Source organism: Nannobrachium achirus, assembly GCF_963921795.1.
Source record: "Nannobrachium achirus genome assembly, chromosome: 24".
NCBI classification, from domain to species: domain Eukaryota; kingdom Metazoa; phylum Chordata; class Actinopteri; order Myctophiformes; family Myctophidae; genus Nannobrachium; species Nannobrachium achirus.
Window position 1 is genome coordinate 28,217,521 of NC_137831.1, and position 17,407 is coordinate 28,234,927.

The window sequence follows — 17,407 nt, forward strand, 5'->3', positions numbered from 1 at the left end:
TTTGTTGGAACTCAAGTCCGTTATCTAAGACCTGGAACCGTTTTAACCATTATTTTATGTTTAAACTATTTAAAAAATAGCAGCTATACAAGCTTGGTGCCGTGCTGCAAGCTTGTAGATCTCCTATTTCTTGTATCTTTTTTGCAAATCTTTGAATATATCTTTTTTTAAAGTGAACATTTGTAACTCAAATCGCTTCTGGGGGGTCCCTGGAACAACATGTTTTGAGATAGGGGTCTGCGGCCAAATACATGTAATTTTGGGGGTCCTTGACATGAAAAGGTTTGAGAACCACTGATTTAGAAGAAGAATTTAGAATACATTTATAGAACCGGGTGAAAATTTTCAAAGAATTTTCAAGATTTTTCAAAAATAGCAGATCTACAAGCTCACAGCGTGGCACTCGGTGCCGCACTGTGAGCTTGTATATCTGCTGTTTTTGAATAGTTAAAGCATAAAATAATGGTTAAAGTAATAATGCGTTCAAGCTCACAAAACAGTCCTATTTTAAAGAAGAGACGTTTCATTGGTGTCAAACCCTGTAGGCCGCTGCCAGCAGACGGGATGGTGCGCGGCCAAACACACGTCACCAGAGTTGTATACACAGAAATGGAAAGGTTAGCGGGACGTTATGTTTATCTTGTTTGAATGCTTTGCCCCGTCTTCCTCCATGACTTTTAAATGTTTTGTCGCTGTCGGGCTGAAAACCTCACATCTCCCTTATTGGTGACTTGGCCTTGGTGTTTTTGCAGTGATGTAAAGCACTGTTTCTCAAACACCGGGTCGGGACCCATTTGTGGGTCGTGGACACATTTTTATGGTTGCCTTAATTTTCATTATAAAAAAATATAAATTGTGATAAAAAAATGCTATACAACGATTTGTAATTTGATAATTACATGAATAAATAAATAAAAAATCTAAGAAATTCCCTAAATTAGAAAACAAATATTTAAGAAATAGTGAAAATAGCCATACTACAAGCTTAAGTCCTGTCAAGTAAGCACACTTTTGATTTTAATATCTCAGAGGCAAATATTATACTTTTACCCCTAAATGTATTCGAAAACGTATTACTTTAACCTAGTTACTTTGTAGATTTTCATTATTATTACCCAATTCAGCCCTAAATACATTTTGGCCATCTGAAAATATCCGATCTATCGCGAGGCATTGTGAATTTTGTGACCTGCAGACCTACAGCTTCTAGATCGTCACTTTTCACTATTTCTAAATGTGTAAAAGGAACAGTTTTGTGACATACAAGGTTTCCACCCGCCAGCAGCGATTTACATTTGAGCCGGTGTGCCAGAGTGCCCGCCACATAGTGGAACAGGTGAACTCAGAGGCCTCTCTCCACTTCGAGAGGCAGTAAAACGTAAAAAGAAAAAATGACGAGTTTATGAGGAAAGGCGATGGGAATGGATTGGACATGTCTGAGGCGCAGAGCAGGACAGCGTCACCCCGAACCTGCCTTTTTCAGTGCACGACACCATGGCGCTTAACCCATTCAGAACAGGTACACAGTATGGTGTAATATAATTTTATGCTTTAACTATTGAAAAATAGCAGATATACAAGCTCACAGCGCGGCACCGAGTGCCGCGCTGCGAGCTTGTAGATCTGCTATTTTTGAAAAATCGTGAAAATTTTAATTTTGACCCGATTCTATAAGTGTCTTTTGAATCCTTCTAAGGTTTTTAGAAAAACCTATGTTTCTATGTCAGCAATCTGGCCAGCCATCGTCAAAGAAAAGGTCCTTTTCACTTAACTGGAGCTCAGTTAGTCTGTTCTTGAGACACTACTATGTCAGTGGTTCTCAAACCTTTTCATGTGAAGGACCCCCAAACTGATATTTATTTGGCTCAAAATATCTAGTTCCAGGGACCCCCCAGAAGCAAAGTTTTAGTTACAAACGTTCGCTTTAAAAATACATATATTCAAAGATTTGCACACATTTTCACAACTTTTTCAAAAATAGCAGATCTACAAGCTCGCAGCGTGGCACTCGGTGCCGCGCTGTGAGCTTGTATATCTGCTATTTTTCAATAGTTAAAGCATAAAATAATAATACTCAATAATGTGTACCCGTTCTAAATGTCTTAAAGGGAAACAGAGGGCCCACCCGACCTGGAAAACAGCTGGCGTCACAACGAAGAGACCCCTGCATCACATCTGGGGAGACCCCTGCATCACATCTGGGGTAAATGAAGACGCTGTATAGCCCAGAAGAACAGAACAGGAACGGAAATCCTTTGTTTCTCCATTTAGTGCAGTGGTTCTCATCCTGTGGGTCCTTAAATTATTTTGGTGGGTCTCCAGATGATAAACTTAATGTGAAACATTGTTTTCTCACTTAACAGTAAACAAACCAACATAAAGTTTAAGTATATATAGAGGGTATCTGCACATTTCTAAAGTGACAATTTAAGGACTTTGTAATACCTCTAAAATGACAAATTAAACATTGGCCAAATTGTGAAAATAGCAGATCTACATGCTCACAACGCCTCGCAACGAGAGGCATTGTGAGCATGTAGATCTGATATTTTCACAATAGAACCGTGTTCTATTGTGTAATGCCTCAACGCTTAGTGCTCGTCAGGGTTGGGTGTCCCCAGTTGAAATATGGTTATTTTGGGGGTCGCGGCCTGAAAAGGTTGAGAAAGAACCACTGCTTTAGTGTGCAACTACTGCTCCAGAGTGAGTGACCCCCCCCAGTCACAACACCAGAGGGAGCGCCCACAGCCCACAGCCTGCCGGTCACATGAGAACCAATCCAGAAGAATTACGAACGAACTGCGCGCGTCTATGTCAGTGGTTCTCGGTCATTTTAATTTCAAGAACTCTGGAACAGATTGGTCCCTTTGGTTCCATTTGTACGCCCAACCAACTATACCGGTATAACTGCCTACAGTAGCAGTCTGCCAGGCATTGAACCTGTGAGCGACTGATGAACAGCCTTCAGACATCAATATTTCTGGTCACCGCGGCTTAGTAGAAAGTACTCATCATCAGGGGTTGACACTAAGGTCTCAGAGGCACTTGGGCAAGTACAGGTCAAGTTCTACTTGGCCAAAGGTCATGTACACTTGCCCGTAAGGTAAATCGTCCATTATAAAATGATAGGTCAAATTTTAATTACCGTTCAATTAAACACTTTAAAATAAAAACTTTAAAGAAAGGTAAAGAAACAGTGATGAAGGGGGAGAGAGGACAGAGAAAGAAGGAGGCAGATAGACAGGTTGTGGAGAAGAAGACAGAGAGACAGACAGACAGACAGACAGACAGACAGACAGACAGAGACAAAGAGGAGAGAGAACTTAGAAGTGATAGACAGAGCCGAGCGGAGAGGAAACAGAAAGAAAGAGATAAGATGGAGGGAGAGAGAGAAAGAGAGTGTGTGTGTGTGTGTGTGTGTGTGTGTGTGTGTGTGTGTGTGTGTGTGTGTGTGTGTGTGTGTGTGTGTGTGTGTGTGTGTGTGGTAGATTCATCACCACTCGGCGTGGGAACAGAAGAGGACGAGGAGTGTAGAGAACACAAAGGAATACCTACCGACCTCTGCCTCGCACGCACGCGCACGCGCACGCACACACGCACACACACACACACACACACACACACACACACACACACACACACACACATCCATCTCAACAGCCTCTTTCTCCCTCTCTCTCTCTCCGTGTCTCTCTGTCCCTCGCACGCTCACACAGCCACAAACCAAAACTTAAGATAGCGAACTAGGGCTCTGAGCGTCCCCAGAGGATGACGACATCTTTTGTGACTATGACACGCGCACCCACGCGTGCACACACACACACATTGGCCAGGCCAAGCCAGGCAGCCAGCAGTATGTCGTCACTGTCGGGCAGAAACCACTTATCTCCAAGTTTCATATTTATACATTTTTTTCGCAAAGCAAAGCCCTGCTTCATCATACAAGGCCGTCGCACAAAAGCAGTGAAAACAGCAGATCTACAAGGCGTTGCGAGGCGTTGTGTGCTTGTAGATCGGCCGTTTTCACTAGTTTAAATCATTTAAAAAAAATGACAAATACCAAACAAACGGTTCTGGACAATACAAGGTTTCCACCTGACAATGGCGATGTGCTACAGTGATAAAAGTGTGGAATGTGGACAGAGACCTGATGCTTGTTATGGCCCTCCAGTCTGGAATAGCACAGTCTCATTTCCTCCGCCACAGACACCGCCACAAGAATTCCACCCGGCCCCCGGGTGGATTCCCGTGCACCCACCGTGCAACACGTGCGCAGCCTGGGCGTGCATGCACGGGCCCACCAACTACGTGCCGTCGAGTTGATTTTGACATCAAATTCAGATTTTTTTTTTTTATAGGGCCCTATTTTCGTCTTATCCCTCAACTCTTTTGCCATTTTTTACTATTTTGAAATATTTCAAATAGTTGATGTACCGGTAGAAGCTCACAACGTGTCGATCAGTTATTTGAATTACGGTATTTTAAAATGTTTTCAAAATAGTAAAAAATAATGCAAAGAAGTCTAGTTTTAGTTGACTAAATATCATTTTAGTGGACTATAATGTATTTTGGCGAGCCTTGATGGCGTCACAACATGTTGCGCTGCGACATGTTGTGAGCTTGCAGATCGGCTATTTTCGGAGAGTGACACCTGCACACAACCAAGCATAAAATGACTTGTCTTTTCGTTCTACTGGATCTCATCTCCAACTCTTTCTCTCTCCATCTCTGTGTCTCTCGCCCTGCCCCTATCGCTCAGCTCGTAATGAAAGTAAGGAGGGAAGTCAGGAAGGTTAAGAGGAAACGCCTTGATGTGGGACAGCCTGCTGTGAATTACTGGGACTGCTGGGAGATAAGAGACACATCTGTGGAGACCAGGTCTCTCTCTCTCTCTCCTCCCTCTCCCAGCTGAGGGCCAACACCACTGGCACGCCATCTACCTCTGGACCCCAGACCCCGCTGAGGTACGCCGCAACACAGTGGTTCTCAACCTTTTCAGGCAGGGACATGCTGGGCCCCTGATTCAGCCCAGGAAAAAGAGTTGGAGAGGCCCTCATTGCGTGCTATAGAGAGAGATCTCTCTCTATAGCGCTGCTGCTACTCAAAGATTTGCCATTTCAGATCATGACAAGTGACAAGCCAGTGGGCCAATTACTGTAGGCCTACATGAGTTATATTTCGTCGTTGTCGGGTGGAAACCTTGTATGTCCAAAACCGTTTGTTTTGTATTTATCATTTTAAAAATGATTTAAACTAGTGAAAACAGCCGATCTACAAGCACACAACGCCTCGCACCGCGAGGCGTTGTGTGCTTGTAGATCTGCTGATTTCACTACTTTTGTGCAACGGCCTTATATGATGAAGCAGGGCTTTGCTTTGCGAAAAAAATTATACAAATTATGAAACTTGGAGATACGAGGTTTCTGCCTGACAGTGACGATTTACTTTGTTGGCTGCCCAGCCCCCAAAGTGGAACGAAGGCCGAAATTTTATTTATTTATTTTTTCTCCTAATGGCCGGCCTGGACCGGCCAGGAATGAACTGGCCGTTCGGGAGTTGTCCCGCTTTTCCCAATGGCCAGCACGTCCCTGTTTTCAGGTTTTCATATTTTTAATGTTTCTAACACATTCAAGATTTTTCAAAAATGGAATGGGGACTATTCTAACGATTATATTCTAACCTCAAAACCACACCCACCTGGGCGAAACACCTGGGAAAGAGGGAATAATCTCGTTGAGAGACTCCGTTAATTAATGCCGTCTGGCTGTGGTTTGTTTGTAGCTTCATATATTTATTATGTGCAATGACAGACAAGACTGTTGTTTATTATCTTTACGGTGCACTTTACGGTGCAGCCATTCTCACACTTCTCCGAGCCAAGGAACACCCAAGTTGATTATATTATCGAAGATAGAAGATCTGCAAGCTCATGGCACGGCACGAAGTGGCGCTGTAGTGTGATTAAGTAGGGCCTTCATTTTTGAAAAAAACTAAACTAAAAACTAACAAACTAAAACTTAGAATATGGAGATAAGAGCCGAACAGAAACAATATTAGTCGGGGAATTTTAATAAAACCTTGGGAATAAATTCCTTACCAAACAATTTCTTCACCAATGTGTTCGTAAAGGTGTCTAGTAACACATCTAACAGAGAGAGAGAGAGAGAGAGAGAGAGAGAGAGTTTCAAAGGCCTAACCCATGATCGATTTTTGTGCCAAGTTTGTAGACCTTTGGACACACACACACACACACACACACACCTCTTAGCAGGGCTGGATTAACCATTGGGCCGGTTGGGCCGTTGCCAGGGGCCCTTGGCTTTCAGGGGCCCTTGGGGGAACTGGGCCGCGTGGCCATTGACAATTTACTAAAATTAAATGTATACGTTAATTAAAAATCAAATGTGTGGGCCCCTCCTCTGTTGTCTACAGGTGCTTTCTTGGCCCAAAGATGAACACCATGGCTTAAAATCTGAGCTGGGTAGTGCGCGTCGGGAGGGTAGGGGGCCCCTAAAAAAATTAACGTCCAGGGGCCCTTGCGGGGGTTAATCCGTCCATGCCTCTTAGGTTGTATTATGAAGGTTATTGGACCAATAAAAAGTATTAACAAGAGCTGACTCCATTTCCTGAAAGGTGATGGCTTTGAACATACAAGGTTTCCACGACAATGTGTATGAGGAGAGAGAGAGAGAGAGAGAGAGATGCCTCTTTGCAGAGTCTGGAATGCAGAGATAGGTTATCGAGCAGGGGTTCGGCCCCCACTCGGCTGAGTGGAGTCAAGTGTTCCAGGTTAAGTGAAGATGCTTCAACTTGAAGCGGACAATTACGGTGCCTATCTTCTGCCAACGTGACGCAGACGAGACAACACTTTAGCCCTGGACAGCGGCGGAAGAAATACTCAGAATCTTTACTTAACCACTTGAACCCTCTATTCTTAGTAGAAAACCAGACCAGAGTTGCAACTGTACTTGGACCGCTTCTTTCCCACCCTTCAACACCGAATCTCTTTGCCAAAAACAAGCTGATTTGCAAGCTCACGGTGCGTTGCATTGCGACGCGTCTTGAATAATAAAAAATGCACTGTTACAAATGAAAGAACTTTTTCGAAAGCAGACGATCTACATCATCACGATGCACTGTGACGTTGTAGATCTGCCATTTTTGAATAGCTAGTAAAACATAATGTAAAAATACAAAGTATCTAAAGCTGTGAAATGATTGTAGAAAAGTAAAATTTCCTCCACTCCATGAGGGGAAAGGCCTTGTCCCTTCAATCTGCACAAAGTGCACAAAGTTCAAACGGTGTCTTGGAAATGGCTTGAACAGCACTCTCCCCCTCATAGTGTATTCTCACGTAAAGCGATTATATCTCATTTCCAGTGCCTGTAAAAGTATACTATCTGATACGTGATGTTATGAGGACCACATTAAAAAGCTATAAAGCAGTGATGTTGAGTCCCCGGGACCCACAGGTGGTCGTCCAAATAGGTCCCAGGGAATTTGAGTGGGTCCCCAATGAAAATCAGTGTTTTTTGACCAATTGTAGTTTAACCTGTAAGGCCTTGATCTTGTGGTTATAATTATCTCCGGCAGGCTTAAGGCAAGCGGGGGAGATCGTGTTTTTCCTTGTCTGTGTGTGCGTACAGGGCTAATCTAGCAAACCACTTGGCCGATCAACAGCAGAATTATGAAGTTACTCCCTGGATTTTATTTTTTATTTTTTCATTTTGAGATTGAAACATTTTTTAGCTCAAACTTCTGGCTTTGTCAGTTTGGCCATTGTTGTTGTACACCCAGGGTCACCTTGGCCAAGCTACATCTGGCCTACATCTTTGCACAAAGGGCCCAAAGTGTGTTGTACGCAAACTTGAAAACATATTCTGCACAAGGAGTAGTATTTTGGTCCAGGAAAGTGATAAGGCCCTGTTACCTCGTACAGCAGCAGTGCCCGTCGACTAGCTTATGAATCGGCTATTTTCAGCATGCAACCATGTGTAAAATCAGCCATTACTACGCCATCGAGGCACCACCAAAATATATTGTTGTCGACAAAATCAACTGTAGATTTAGTCGACAAAAATCGTACATTTAGTCGACTAAAACTAGACTAAAACAAAAACTTTTCAGATGACTACATTTCATGTGACTAAAACTAAATTAAATTGTACTCAAAAGACTGAGACAAAATCTAAATCAACACTGCAGTGCGGTGTGGCTGAGAAGCATCCCAACCACATGACACTTGACTACGAACCCATCCTGAGCTGGAGGTCAGGGAGAGGTGACGCCATCATCATTTTTGATTGGATAATTGTGATCCACATTATCCAATCAAAAAGCGGTGGAGAAATCATCACCTACACCAGAGTTTCTCAAACTTTTCACATTTCAAGGTCTCCCCTCAACTCTGACAGTGTACAAATGGAACCAAGTGAACCCTTTAGGGTTCATTTGGTTCCATTTGTACACTGTCAGAATTACAGACTTGTATGGGTCAATTTAGATGCCCCTAAAGGAACCCACAGAGTCCCTGAGAAATGCTGTCCATTAAAGGCCCAGTTCACCTCTAGGACAACCAGATCTTATTTTATTGTTGTTTGGGACACGATCAACACAATCCTGAGTTGTGTTTTGTGTTCAATCTGTGTTTTGAGATATTTTAGTATTTCAGCATGTACTAGTGATACATTTTGCATCATCAGTGATGTGTTTTGCATCATATGATGCAAAATGCATCACTAGTACATGCTGAAATACTAAAATATCTCAAAACACAGATTGAACACAAAAAATAACTCAGGATTGTGTTGATCATGTCCCAAACAACAATACATAAGTTCTGGTTGTCCCAGAGGTGAAGTGGTCCTTTAATATCACTAACAGGATAGGAAGGGTTACCTGCAAGTCAATGAGCAGGTTCCGTTCACAGCAACCCTTGTTTCGTTCTCTTGTACGTTGGAAATTGTACGAAAGTATTTATCATTGATTTAATGGTATGTCTCTGCTATGGTTTACACACACACCTTAGCACTCAAAGGACCACAATGGAAACGTTTACATCCTTTTCACAGAGATGTACAAATACTATCATCTATATGGATTTCTGTAAATAAAAATTACAAACAATCACTCAATTCCTCCCTTTACTTAGTAAATATACAATCTCATCTCTGTCAGGTGGACAATACCATCTCAGAGACAGACAGAGACAGAGGAGAAAGTGGTACAGTCAGCTGGGGCATTAAGGCCACTGTGGCCTCAGGGCATGCCATTTTTTGGAGGGGCACAAGGCCAAACTGAGGGGCAACGACGGCCATGGCTTCTTGGCCTCCCTGAAATTCCTGCCCTGCTGTCAGCCTATATTATGTCCTAAACTGTAACTTTCCAGGATTCAAATTCAAAAGTATCAAAAGTAGTAGCAAATCTCGAGTACAATCTCAAGCGTGCGGATCTGCAACTTGTGATGCTGTTATCTGACGCTGTGGCGTGATCGACTGGGGCATTCATTTACGAAATACATAAAAAGTTGTAATAAAATATGGAGACGAGGAGTTTCTGCTCGACAACAACGATGCTCAAGTTCATGCCACCCGTGATAAATGCAGCTGGATTCTACATAAATGTCTTCACACTGGAGTGCAGACAGACTCAAAGTGGGGTCCTCAAAGTGGGGTCCAGGGACTCTCTGGGTTCCTTTTGGGAGGTCTAAATGGACCCTTACAAGTATGTAACTCTGACAGTGTACACATGAAACAAAATGGCACTCATAGTTCCATTTGGTTTCATTTTTATACTGTCAAAGTTAAGGGGAGACCTTGACATTTTAAAGTTTGAGAACTACTGACCCACACACACACACACACACACACACACACACACACACACACACACACACACACACACACACACACACACACACACACACACACACACACACACACACACACACACACACACACACACACACACACACACACACACACACACACACACGAAAGACATGCACACACCTTTCTCCTTCCCGTCCACCCCCTCTCCCCCCTGCATTCCTGCTGCAGTGGTTTCACAGCACACACAAAGCGCGGTGCTGCCATTGATCTTATAAGAAGCACAATCGCTGCCAAGTCAACAAAGGCTGATTGAAATATCAGCATCAGAGGGGACGGCAGGCGCCACTGATGACCAGGAGAGAAAGAGAGGGAGGGTGGGAGGGAGAAAGAGCAGGGAAGAGAGAGAAAGAGGGGGAAAGAGAGAGAGAGAAAATGGAGGAAGAGGGGTAGAGAAAGAGAGGGGGAGACGGAGAGCGGGAGATGGGGAAGAAAGAGGGGGAGAGAGACGGGAAGATAGAGTGAGGGAGAGATGGGGAGGGAGATAGATTAGAGAGGGAAGATAAAGTGAGAGAGAGGGTGGAGGGAGAAAGAGAGGGGAAGATGAAGTGGGGGAGAGGAAGAGAGAGAGAGAGAGAGAGAGAGAGAGAGAGAGAGAGAGAGAGAGAGAGAGAGAGAGAGAGAGAGAGAGGGGGGAGAAAGCAGGGGCGTCAATTGGGTATGGCCGGGGTAGGGGGGAAAATAAAAGTTACCTTTAAATATAAATCCATGAATGTCTCTTCTGTATTATGTTGTTAAATGACAGTAAAATAAGTACAAAATTTAACAAAATGGTCACTTTAACAAGGTATTGTGGCATGTTTACTAACCAAGTTTAGCTGCTCTTGAACAACCATTCCAGGCTGCCATATCCAGCCCGTAGAAACTGGAGGGAAATAGAATGTACTTCTTAAGGTATGGCAACATGACTGGTGTCTTGCTCGCGCGCGTGCAAGCCACCAGTCATGTTGCCATACCTTAGCTTTTTCTGAACTGACGCCACTGGGAGAAAGAAACAGAGGGGAAGATAACTTGAGAGGGAGGAGAAGAGAGAGAGAAGGGGAGGAAGAGTGGCAGAAAGAGGCAGAGAGAAAGAGGTGGGGAGACGGAGATAGGGGGAAGAGAGAAGAAAGAGCAAGTTAATGAATTCTTATACTTTGTTGCAAGAGAAAAACGTGTGAGCTTGTAGATCGGCTATATTTACTTTGTCTTTCGTCCTTTTTCGGGGGTGGGGTGTGTCAAGGTTAATGTGGTGAACAGCTTCAATGTCTTGCTCAAGGGCACAGCTGCCAAACAGATAGGGGGAATCTTACAACTGCTGCATATTACTGTAGTAGGGTCACTGGATGTACAGTACGTGTCTTGGGGTTACACTGGTGTGTGCACGATACGCCTGTGTGTGTGTGTGTGTGTGTGTGTGTGTGTGTGTGTGTGTGTGTGTGTGTGTGTGTGTGTGTGTGTGTGTGTGTGTGTGTACAAACAGCTTTGTCAGTTTGTATGAATGTACGTATATATGTATCTCCCATACTTGGCTCATTGGCCAAGCTTTGCAGGACGCTTACTGAAATGAACTCATAAAAAGCATCACTCACTTCACACTGGGTGTGATTTTCTTTTACTTTTTACAACTTTAAATTAGTGTGGTTGCCACAGGGCAACCAGACTATAGTACTTGTCCGACTTTATTTATTCCGTCTTTCCAGATAAACATTATTTTGCCGCGTTACATCTCCCACAGTTTTGGCGGCACACACTTGAGCCATACAGTATATGTCAAATAAACCGTCTTAATCGTGAATCATTTGCTTGCATTTGCTAAGAGATATGTTAAATAGTAGTTGAATGAATTTTCCCCATTGACTTAAATGGTAAAATTTTCTTTTCCCAAATATGGAGACGTCATAGACCACATGAGACCGACATGGAAGCCAAATGGGAAAATGGCAAATCAACCAGTATATCCATATATGGGCATTCCAAGATATGGGTTTAATGTTGATGACATCAGGGATCTCCATATATGGGCATAAAAGGGACAAGGACTGACACAGAGATCTCCATATATGGCCATTCATTTATTATAGATTTGATTTTCCCTGTTGACTTGAATGGGGAAAATTCAATGGTAAGACGAAATTAATTTGCGAAGTGTGACTCGCGTCACGGCAACCCAGAATTGCATCTTTCTAGTTGCAACCGTAGGTCACAGTTAACTATGAAAGCCGTCACATCTTGTCCGTAGATTCATAGATACGTAGCGCCTCAATGTCTATAGCTGCTGACCTGTTGTGAAATCACATTGTGATGTCAGACGTCAGTCATATCCATATTTGGGCAAATATTTTGTCCACATTTTGTCCAACTTAAACAACCGACAGCAACTCAAATCACACTTGCAAATGAATTCCGTCCTGTGTGAATTCCGTCCTGTGTGAATTCCGTCTTGCGCGTCTTACTGCTTTATACTCACTGGAGGTCGGACTGAGCTGAAACTTCTCCCTAATATGGAGATGGCCGATGATGGTGCTGACATCATAGATGAATAATGCCATAAATGAGTAACGTCAATAGATGTTTCATATTTATTTTTTACTCAGTTGTAATATAGGTGCTGCAGACTTGACAAAATCGCAGCCTTCACACTACAGTTTCCAGGCCACTTCGGATTTCAAGTTTTTTACATTTGTTTGTCACATATTTTGGCATATTTGTTGGCCAATCAATTCCGCCGGATGTTACGTTTTATGACACGCACCCATATGCCAATTTTAATACAAGACAGATAACATTTAAACTGCTCGGGTCTACTACTAACACACAGCGCAACACACAAGACTATAGTCGGGTATTGCCGTTAGTACGTTATGTTGAACACAGTTTGGACGGTGTCCATTATCCCTCCTTTCTATAGGCTGTCGTCATGGACAAGATCCTGGAGGCCCTGGTGTGCTCCAGCCATCCTGTGAACCTGAAGACGGTCATCGTGAAGAAGGTGGTGGAAGCAGCGGAGAAGGAAGTCACGGGGGAGCAATGTCAGGCGTTGTTCACTCTCACCGCCCGTTTCATCTTACTGGGAGAAGACGCCTTCCGGAAGAAGGTGGGCGTCCAAGTCCTCGAGGCCTACGCTCGCAGCCACCGGCCTCAGTTTGAGCGTTTCTTCACCAAGGACTTTGTCCTCGGCCTGCTGCAGCAGGGCTACGGCCGACTGGACCGCAAGGACCCAATCGTCGTGGACTACGTCCACCATGGCCTGCGTCTGCTCGCCAGCTGCCCCTCGGCGCCGGAGATCTTCAGCGTCGTCCGGGTGGAGGTGTTGAGGATGGTGTGCGAGCGTCCCGAGCCCGCCCTCTGCGCCCGCCTCAGCACCATGCTGTTGGACTTGGTGCAGTGCATACCCGAGGGCAAGTCGGCCGTTCTGTTTTGCCAGCAGCTGGTGAGGACCATCGGCTGTTTCAGCTGCCCCGCCGGCCAGGAGGAGGAGCTGGAGGAGTATATAGGTCGGGTGACCACGGTCGGCACACTGCTGCAGAACATCTGGAAGGCTGAGGCGACCACCCTCCTGCCATCCCTGCTGGAGGTGTTCACCATCATCTCCTCTGCCGACTCCGACTTTGAGCCGTCCATTGCCCTGGCCAGCCTGGTGCAGCACATTCCACTAGAGATGATCACGATGCTCATCAACCGCCTCACCACGGATCGGACAGTCAAAGACGCCAGCTTCACTCAGGCACTCTGCAGGATGATAGACTGGCTGTCTTGGCCTCTGGGCCAGCACGTTGACACCTGGGTCATCGCTCTGCTCAAAGAACTGGCCGCGGCACAGAAGTTCAAGATCCTTATAGACGTGACCCTGTTTAAGATCGAGCTGGTGTTCAGCCGCCTCTCGTACCCCATCGTGCGCCAGGGGGCACTGGTCGTGCTCTCTCACATGCTGCTGAGTTTCCAGCACTCTCCGGAGGCCTTCCATTTGGTGGTCCCACATGTGATCCCTTTGGTTCAGGCTCTGAGGACAGAAGGCCTTCCCACCAGCAAGGCCTTTCTCCTGCAGTTCACCAAGCTGGTCCACTGTATGATGTACCAGTACTCTGGCTTCCCTGAACTCTACGACCACATACTGGAGACCATCAAGGATCTTCCCAAGCCCAGTGAGCAGAGGACCAAGTGGATTCTGAACCAAAGTGCCTGGACCTCACAATCCAACTTGCTTGCCCCCTATCTGCTGATGGTGGCTGGGAGGTCAGAGACGGGCAAAACAGGCCTGGTGAACCTGGGAAATACCTGCTACATGAACAGCATCATCCAGGTGCTCTTCATGGCCACCGATTTCAGGAGGCGTGTGTTGTCATTACATCGAAACGGTGACAAAATTCTCATGGAAAAGCTCCAGCAACTCTTTGACTTCCTTGCGCACACGCAGAGGGCAGCATATGCACCCAGGAATTTTGTTGAAGCATCTCGGCCTCCTTGGTTCAATGCAGGCTCCCAACAGGACTGCTCTGAGTACCTTCGCTTTCTCCTAGACAGGTTACATGAAGAGGAGAAAACCCTGCTGGTCCAGGAATCGGCAACGCAAAATGCCGTCTCCTGCAGCAACGCCACAGACCCAGGGACGCATTCGAACCCGGTAGAAACCAAACCTGCGGCTGACAGGAGGACGCTGATTGAGACGATGTTTCGCGGAAGACTGAGCACGGGCATCCGTTGTATGCAGTGCAACAGCGTCTCAGAGAAGAATGAACCCTTCACTGACCTGTCGCTGGCCTTCTGCCCCTCTGGTGCCACCACCTCCCAAGGAGGCCCTCAGACTGGAGGGCCCTCGGAAGAGCTCAAGGGGCTTTGTCATCGTGCCATCTGCGGTGGCAGCGAAGCCCCTGAACAGGATCTGGCGGCAAAATCACCAGTCGACGGCGTCCATTTGCCAACGGGGGCCAATAAGTCACCTCTCTCCGTGCCTGACATGGTCAACTACTTCCTGGCTCCGGAGATCCTGGACGCAGAGAACGCCTACTTCTGTGAGAGGTGCGGCTCACTGCAGCGGGCGGAGAAGGCCATGAGGCTGGTGGCTGCGCCCGAGTACCTGATCCTCACGCTGCTGCGCTTCTCCTACGACGCCAAGAGCAACGTGCGGCGGAAGATCCTGGACAACGTCGTCATTCCGCCGCTGATGAGACTGCCGGTGCACGGCCCGCCTCCACCGCCCAGAGCCTCTTCCACCTCCAACTCCTCCTCCCTGCCTCCTCTGCAGGCGGATTCTCCCGAGACCGTCGAAAACCTGGCAAAGAAGCCCAAACCATCAAGGAAGGACGAGGAAGAGGAGAACTCGGCCGAAAAGCAAGTAGAGAGAGCAGAGCTGAAGAGTAAAGGATGTGATGACGGGCTGATGGTCCACTCTGTACCCTACGTCCTCAGTTCTGTGGTGATGCATTCTGGGATATCGTCCGAGAGCGGCCACTACTACTCGTACGGCCGGAACATCAACGGGGCGGATGGAGCGCAACACCCCAATAATCACTTTGCCCAGGAGGAGGAGGAGGAGGAGTCAGGGAACGGCCAGGGGGACTTCTCCGCCTGCTCTGCCACGTCTGCCACGTCCAAACAGCCGGGGGAGGCCCAGGAGGCCAGGGACTGGCTGCTTTTCAACGACAGCCGAGTGACGTTCACAAACTTCCAGTTGGTGCAGAACGTCACCGACCGATTCCCCAAGGACACGGCCTATGTGCTGCTCTACCGGAAGCAGGGAGTGCCGGGGCAGAGCGACAACGGAGGAGGGGCGGCAAGCGGAGTGACACCGGGCAGCTCTGAGCCTCCGCTGCAAGAACTGCTGGACGCCATTATCAAGAACAACAAGCGGTACCTGTAGGTGAGGCCAGAGTGCTAAAATAAAGTACACAGCACTATCAAAGTGTCTAGCTGTTGGTGGCACTGTCAGCTGCTGGCACATTATCTCTTACCGCAAGGCTGCGCTGCTACACACGTATGGCCAGGGTCACATTGGCTAAGCTTCACGGGACGCTTAATGAAATCAACTCATAATAAGTAGCAACGCTCACTTCACACTAGGTGGGATTCTGTACGTCTACTCTGGATGTCTTCACCAAAAATAGTCGATGTTCAATCTCACAACCCGCCACAAAGCGTTGTGAGCATGAAGATCTGCTATTTTTGGGCGGTGTTTTGGGCGGTGTTAACCGCTTCTACATCTGGCTTTGTGTGTATGTCCATCTGTCCGTCTGAAAGAAAGAAACTTGCGCAGTAGTGTTTTAAATGTGGAAGTGTTGCTATCTCAGATTTGACCACCGGGCGACGGTGGCTTCTCTGTTCTAACGTGGTTCTGAGGGCTTGGGCCATCCTCAGACCTTGGAGCGGTGGTCCCCAGAGGTCCGATAGAGGGTATGTGCGTGACTTCATCATCATACCTGGAAGTTATGCGGGAATGCCTACTGAGTGGCGGAAAAAAAACGACCTTCTAGCCTTGGCAGCCCATACGTCCAAACAGAAAGGTCCTATCTGATTGCATTAAACAAAACGTTAAACTCACTTTTCCACTCACTTTGCCTCTCGATTCGCCACTCGATTTGCCATTCACTTTATGCATGCGCATACCCTCTATACGGAGGCCCACATGAAGTGGACAGTGTTCATTTCGTCGACCAAAATTATGACTAAATATGTTGGCCGACTACCTTTTTTTCACAGACGAAAACAAAACAAACACAGAATAAAAACTAAGCTATGACGACTAAATACCTGACAATAAAAACTAGACAAAATTCTAGGGATGGACAAGTTGAGAAGAGATCCAGTAGAACTAAAAGTTAAAAGTTGGATTTTGAATGACACACTAAGACATCATTTGCAGTGAATGTGTTAAGTGCAAAAATAAATGTTTGGTTGTAGGACATGTGAGCCATACTCTGCCAAACTGATTGTTATAAATTCTCTATAATCTGTGAAGTGTCCATGTTCATTCGGTGTAGCAATTATGGTTTTATTATTCCTCTATCAAACGCTATAGAGCGAAAAGCAAGTGTCTGGCGCAGAGAGCGCATGTACTGTATGCAGGCTGCCAGAGGCCACACTCCATCACAGTGGTTCAATCTCAACCAGTGGTCCGGGGACCAACAGTGGACCCTTATAGATTTTTTACTCTTGAGAGATTAAAAGTAAACCAAATGGACCCGTACTCAAGAGTTCAATTGTTGTTAAACATCTGCATTACTTAATTTAGAAGAAGTCTACACAATAAAGAATGTAGAAGGATTGTGGTCAATGTTTGCCTGTCCTCTCTCCTATGGTACCAAGTTACAACATCAATACAGCCTGGAATTGTGGACGAAATCGTATCCAACGACAACCAAATATTCTAAGTTTTGGGTCTGAGAGGTTAAATCTCATCAAATGGTGGTCCATGGCTCAAATGCCCAATAAATAATGAACCTTGATATGAAAAAGGCTGCTCTATCAATACATCCAATCTAAAAGACTTGTTTTTACAATTTATGTGGCATTTCAAAGACTTATTCCATTGTTAATCCTACAGC

The 17,407-nt window shown here is 45.8% G+C and overlaps 1 protein-coding gene across 1 annotated transcript; it reads left to right on the plus strand.

The window, feature by feature from the left end:
• Positions 1 to 12,786: 12,786 nt before the first annotated feature.
• On the plus strand, positions 12,787 to 15,726 carry LOC308280194 (ubiquitin carboxyl-terminal hydrolase 38-like; the record flags this gene model as incomplete). Its single annotated transcript, XM_080720457.1, has 1 exon — positions 12,787 to 15,726. The coding sequence occupies one exon, from the start codon at positions 12,787 to 12,789 to the stop codon at positions 15,724 to 15,726; it is 2,940 nt and encodes a 979-aa protein (XP_080576583.1).
• Positions 15,727 to 17,407: the final 1,681 nt, after the last annotated feature.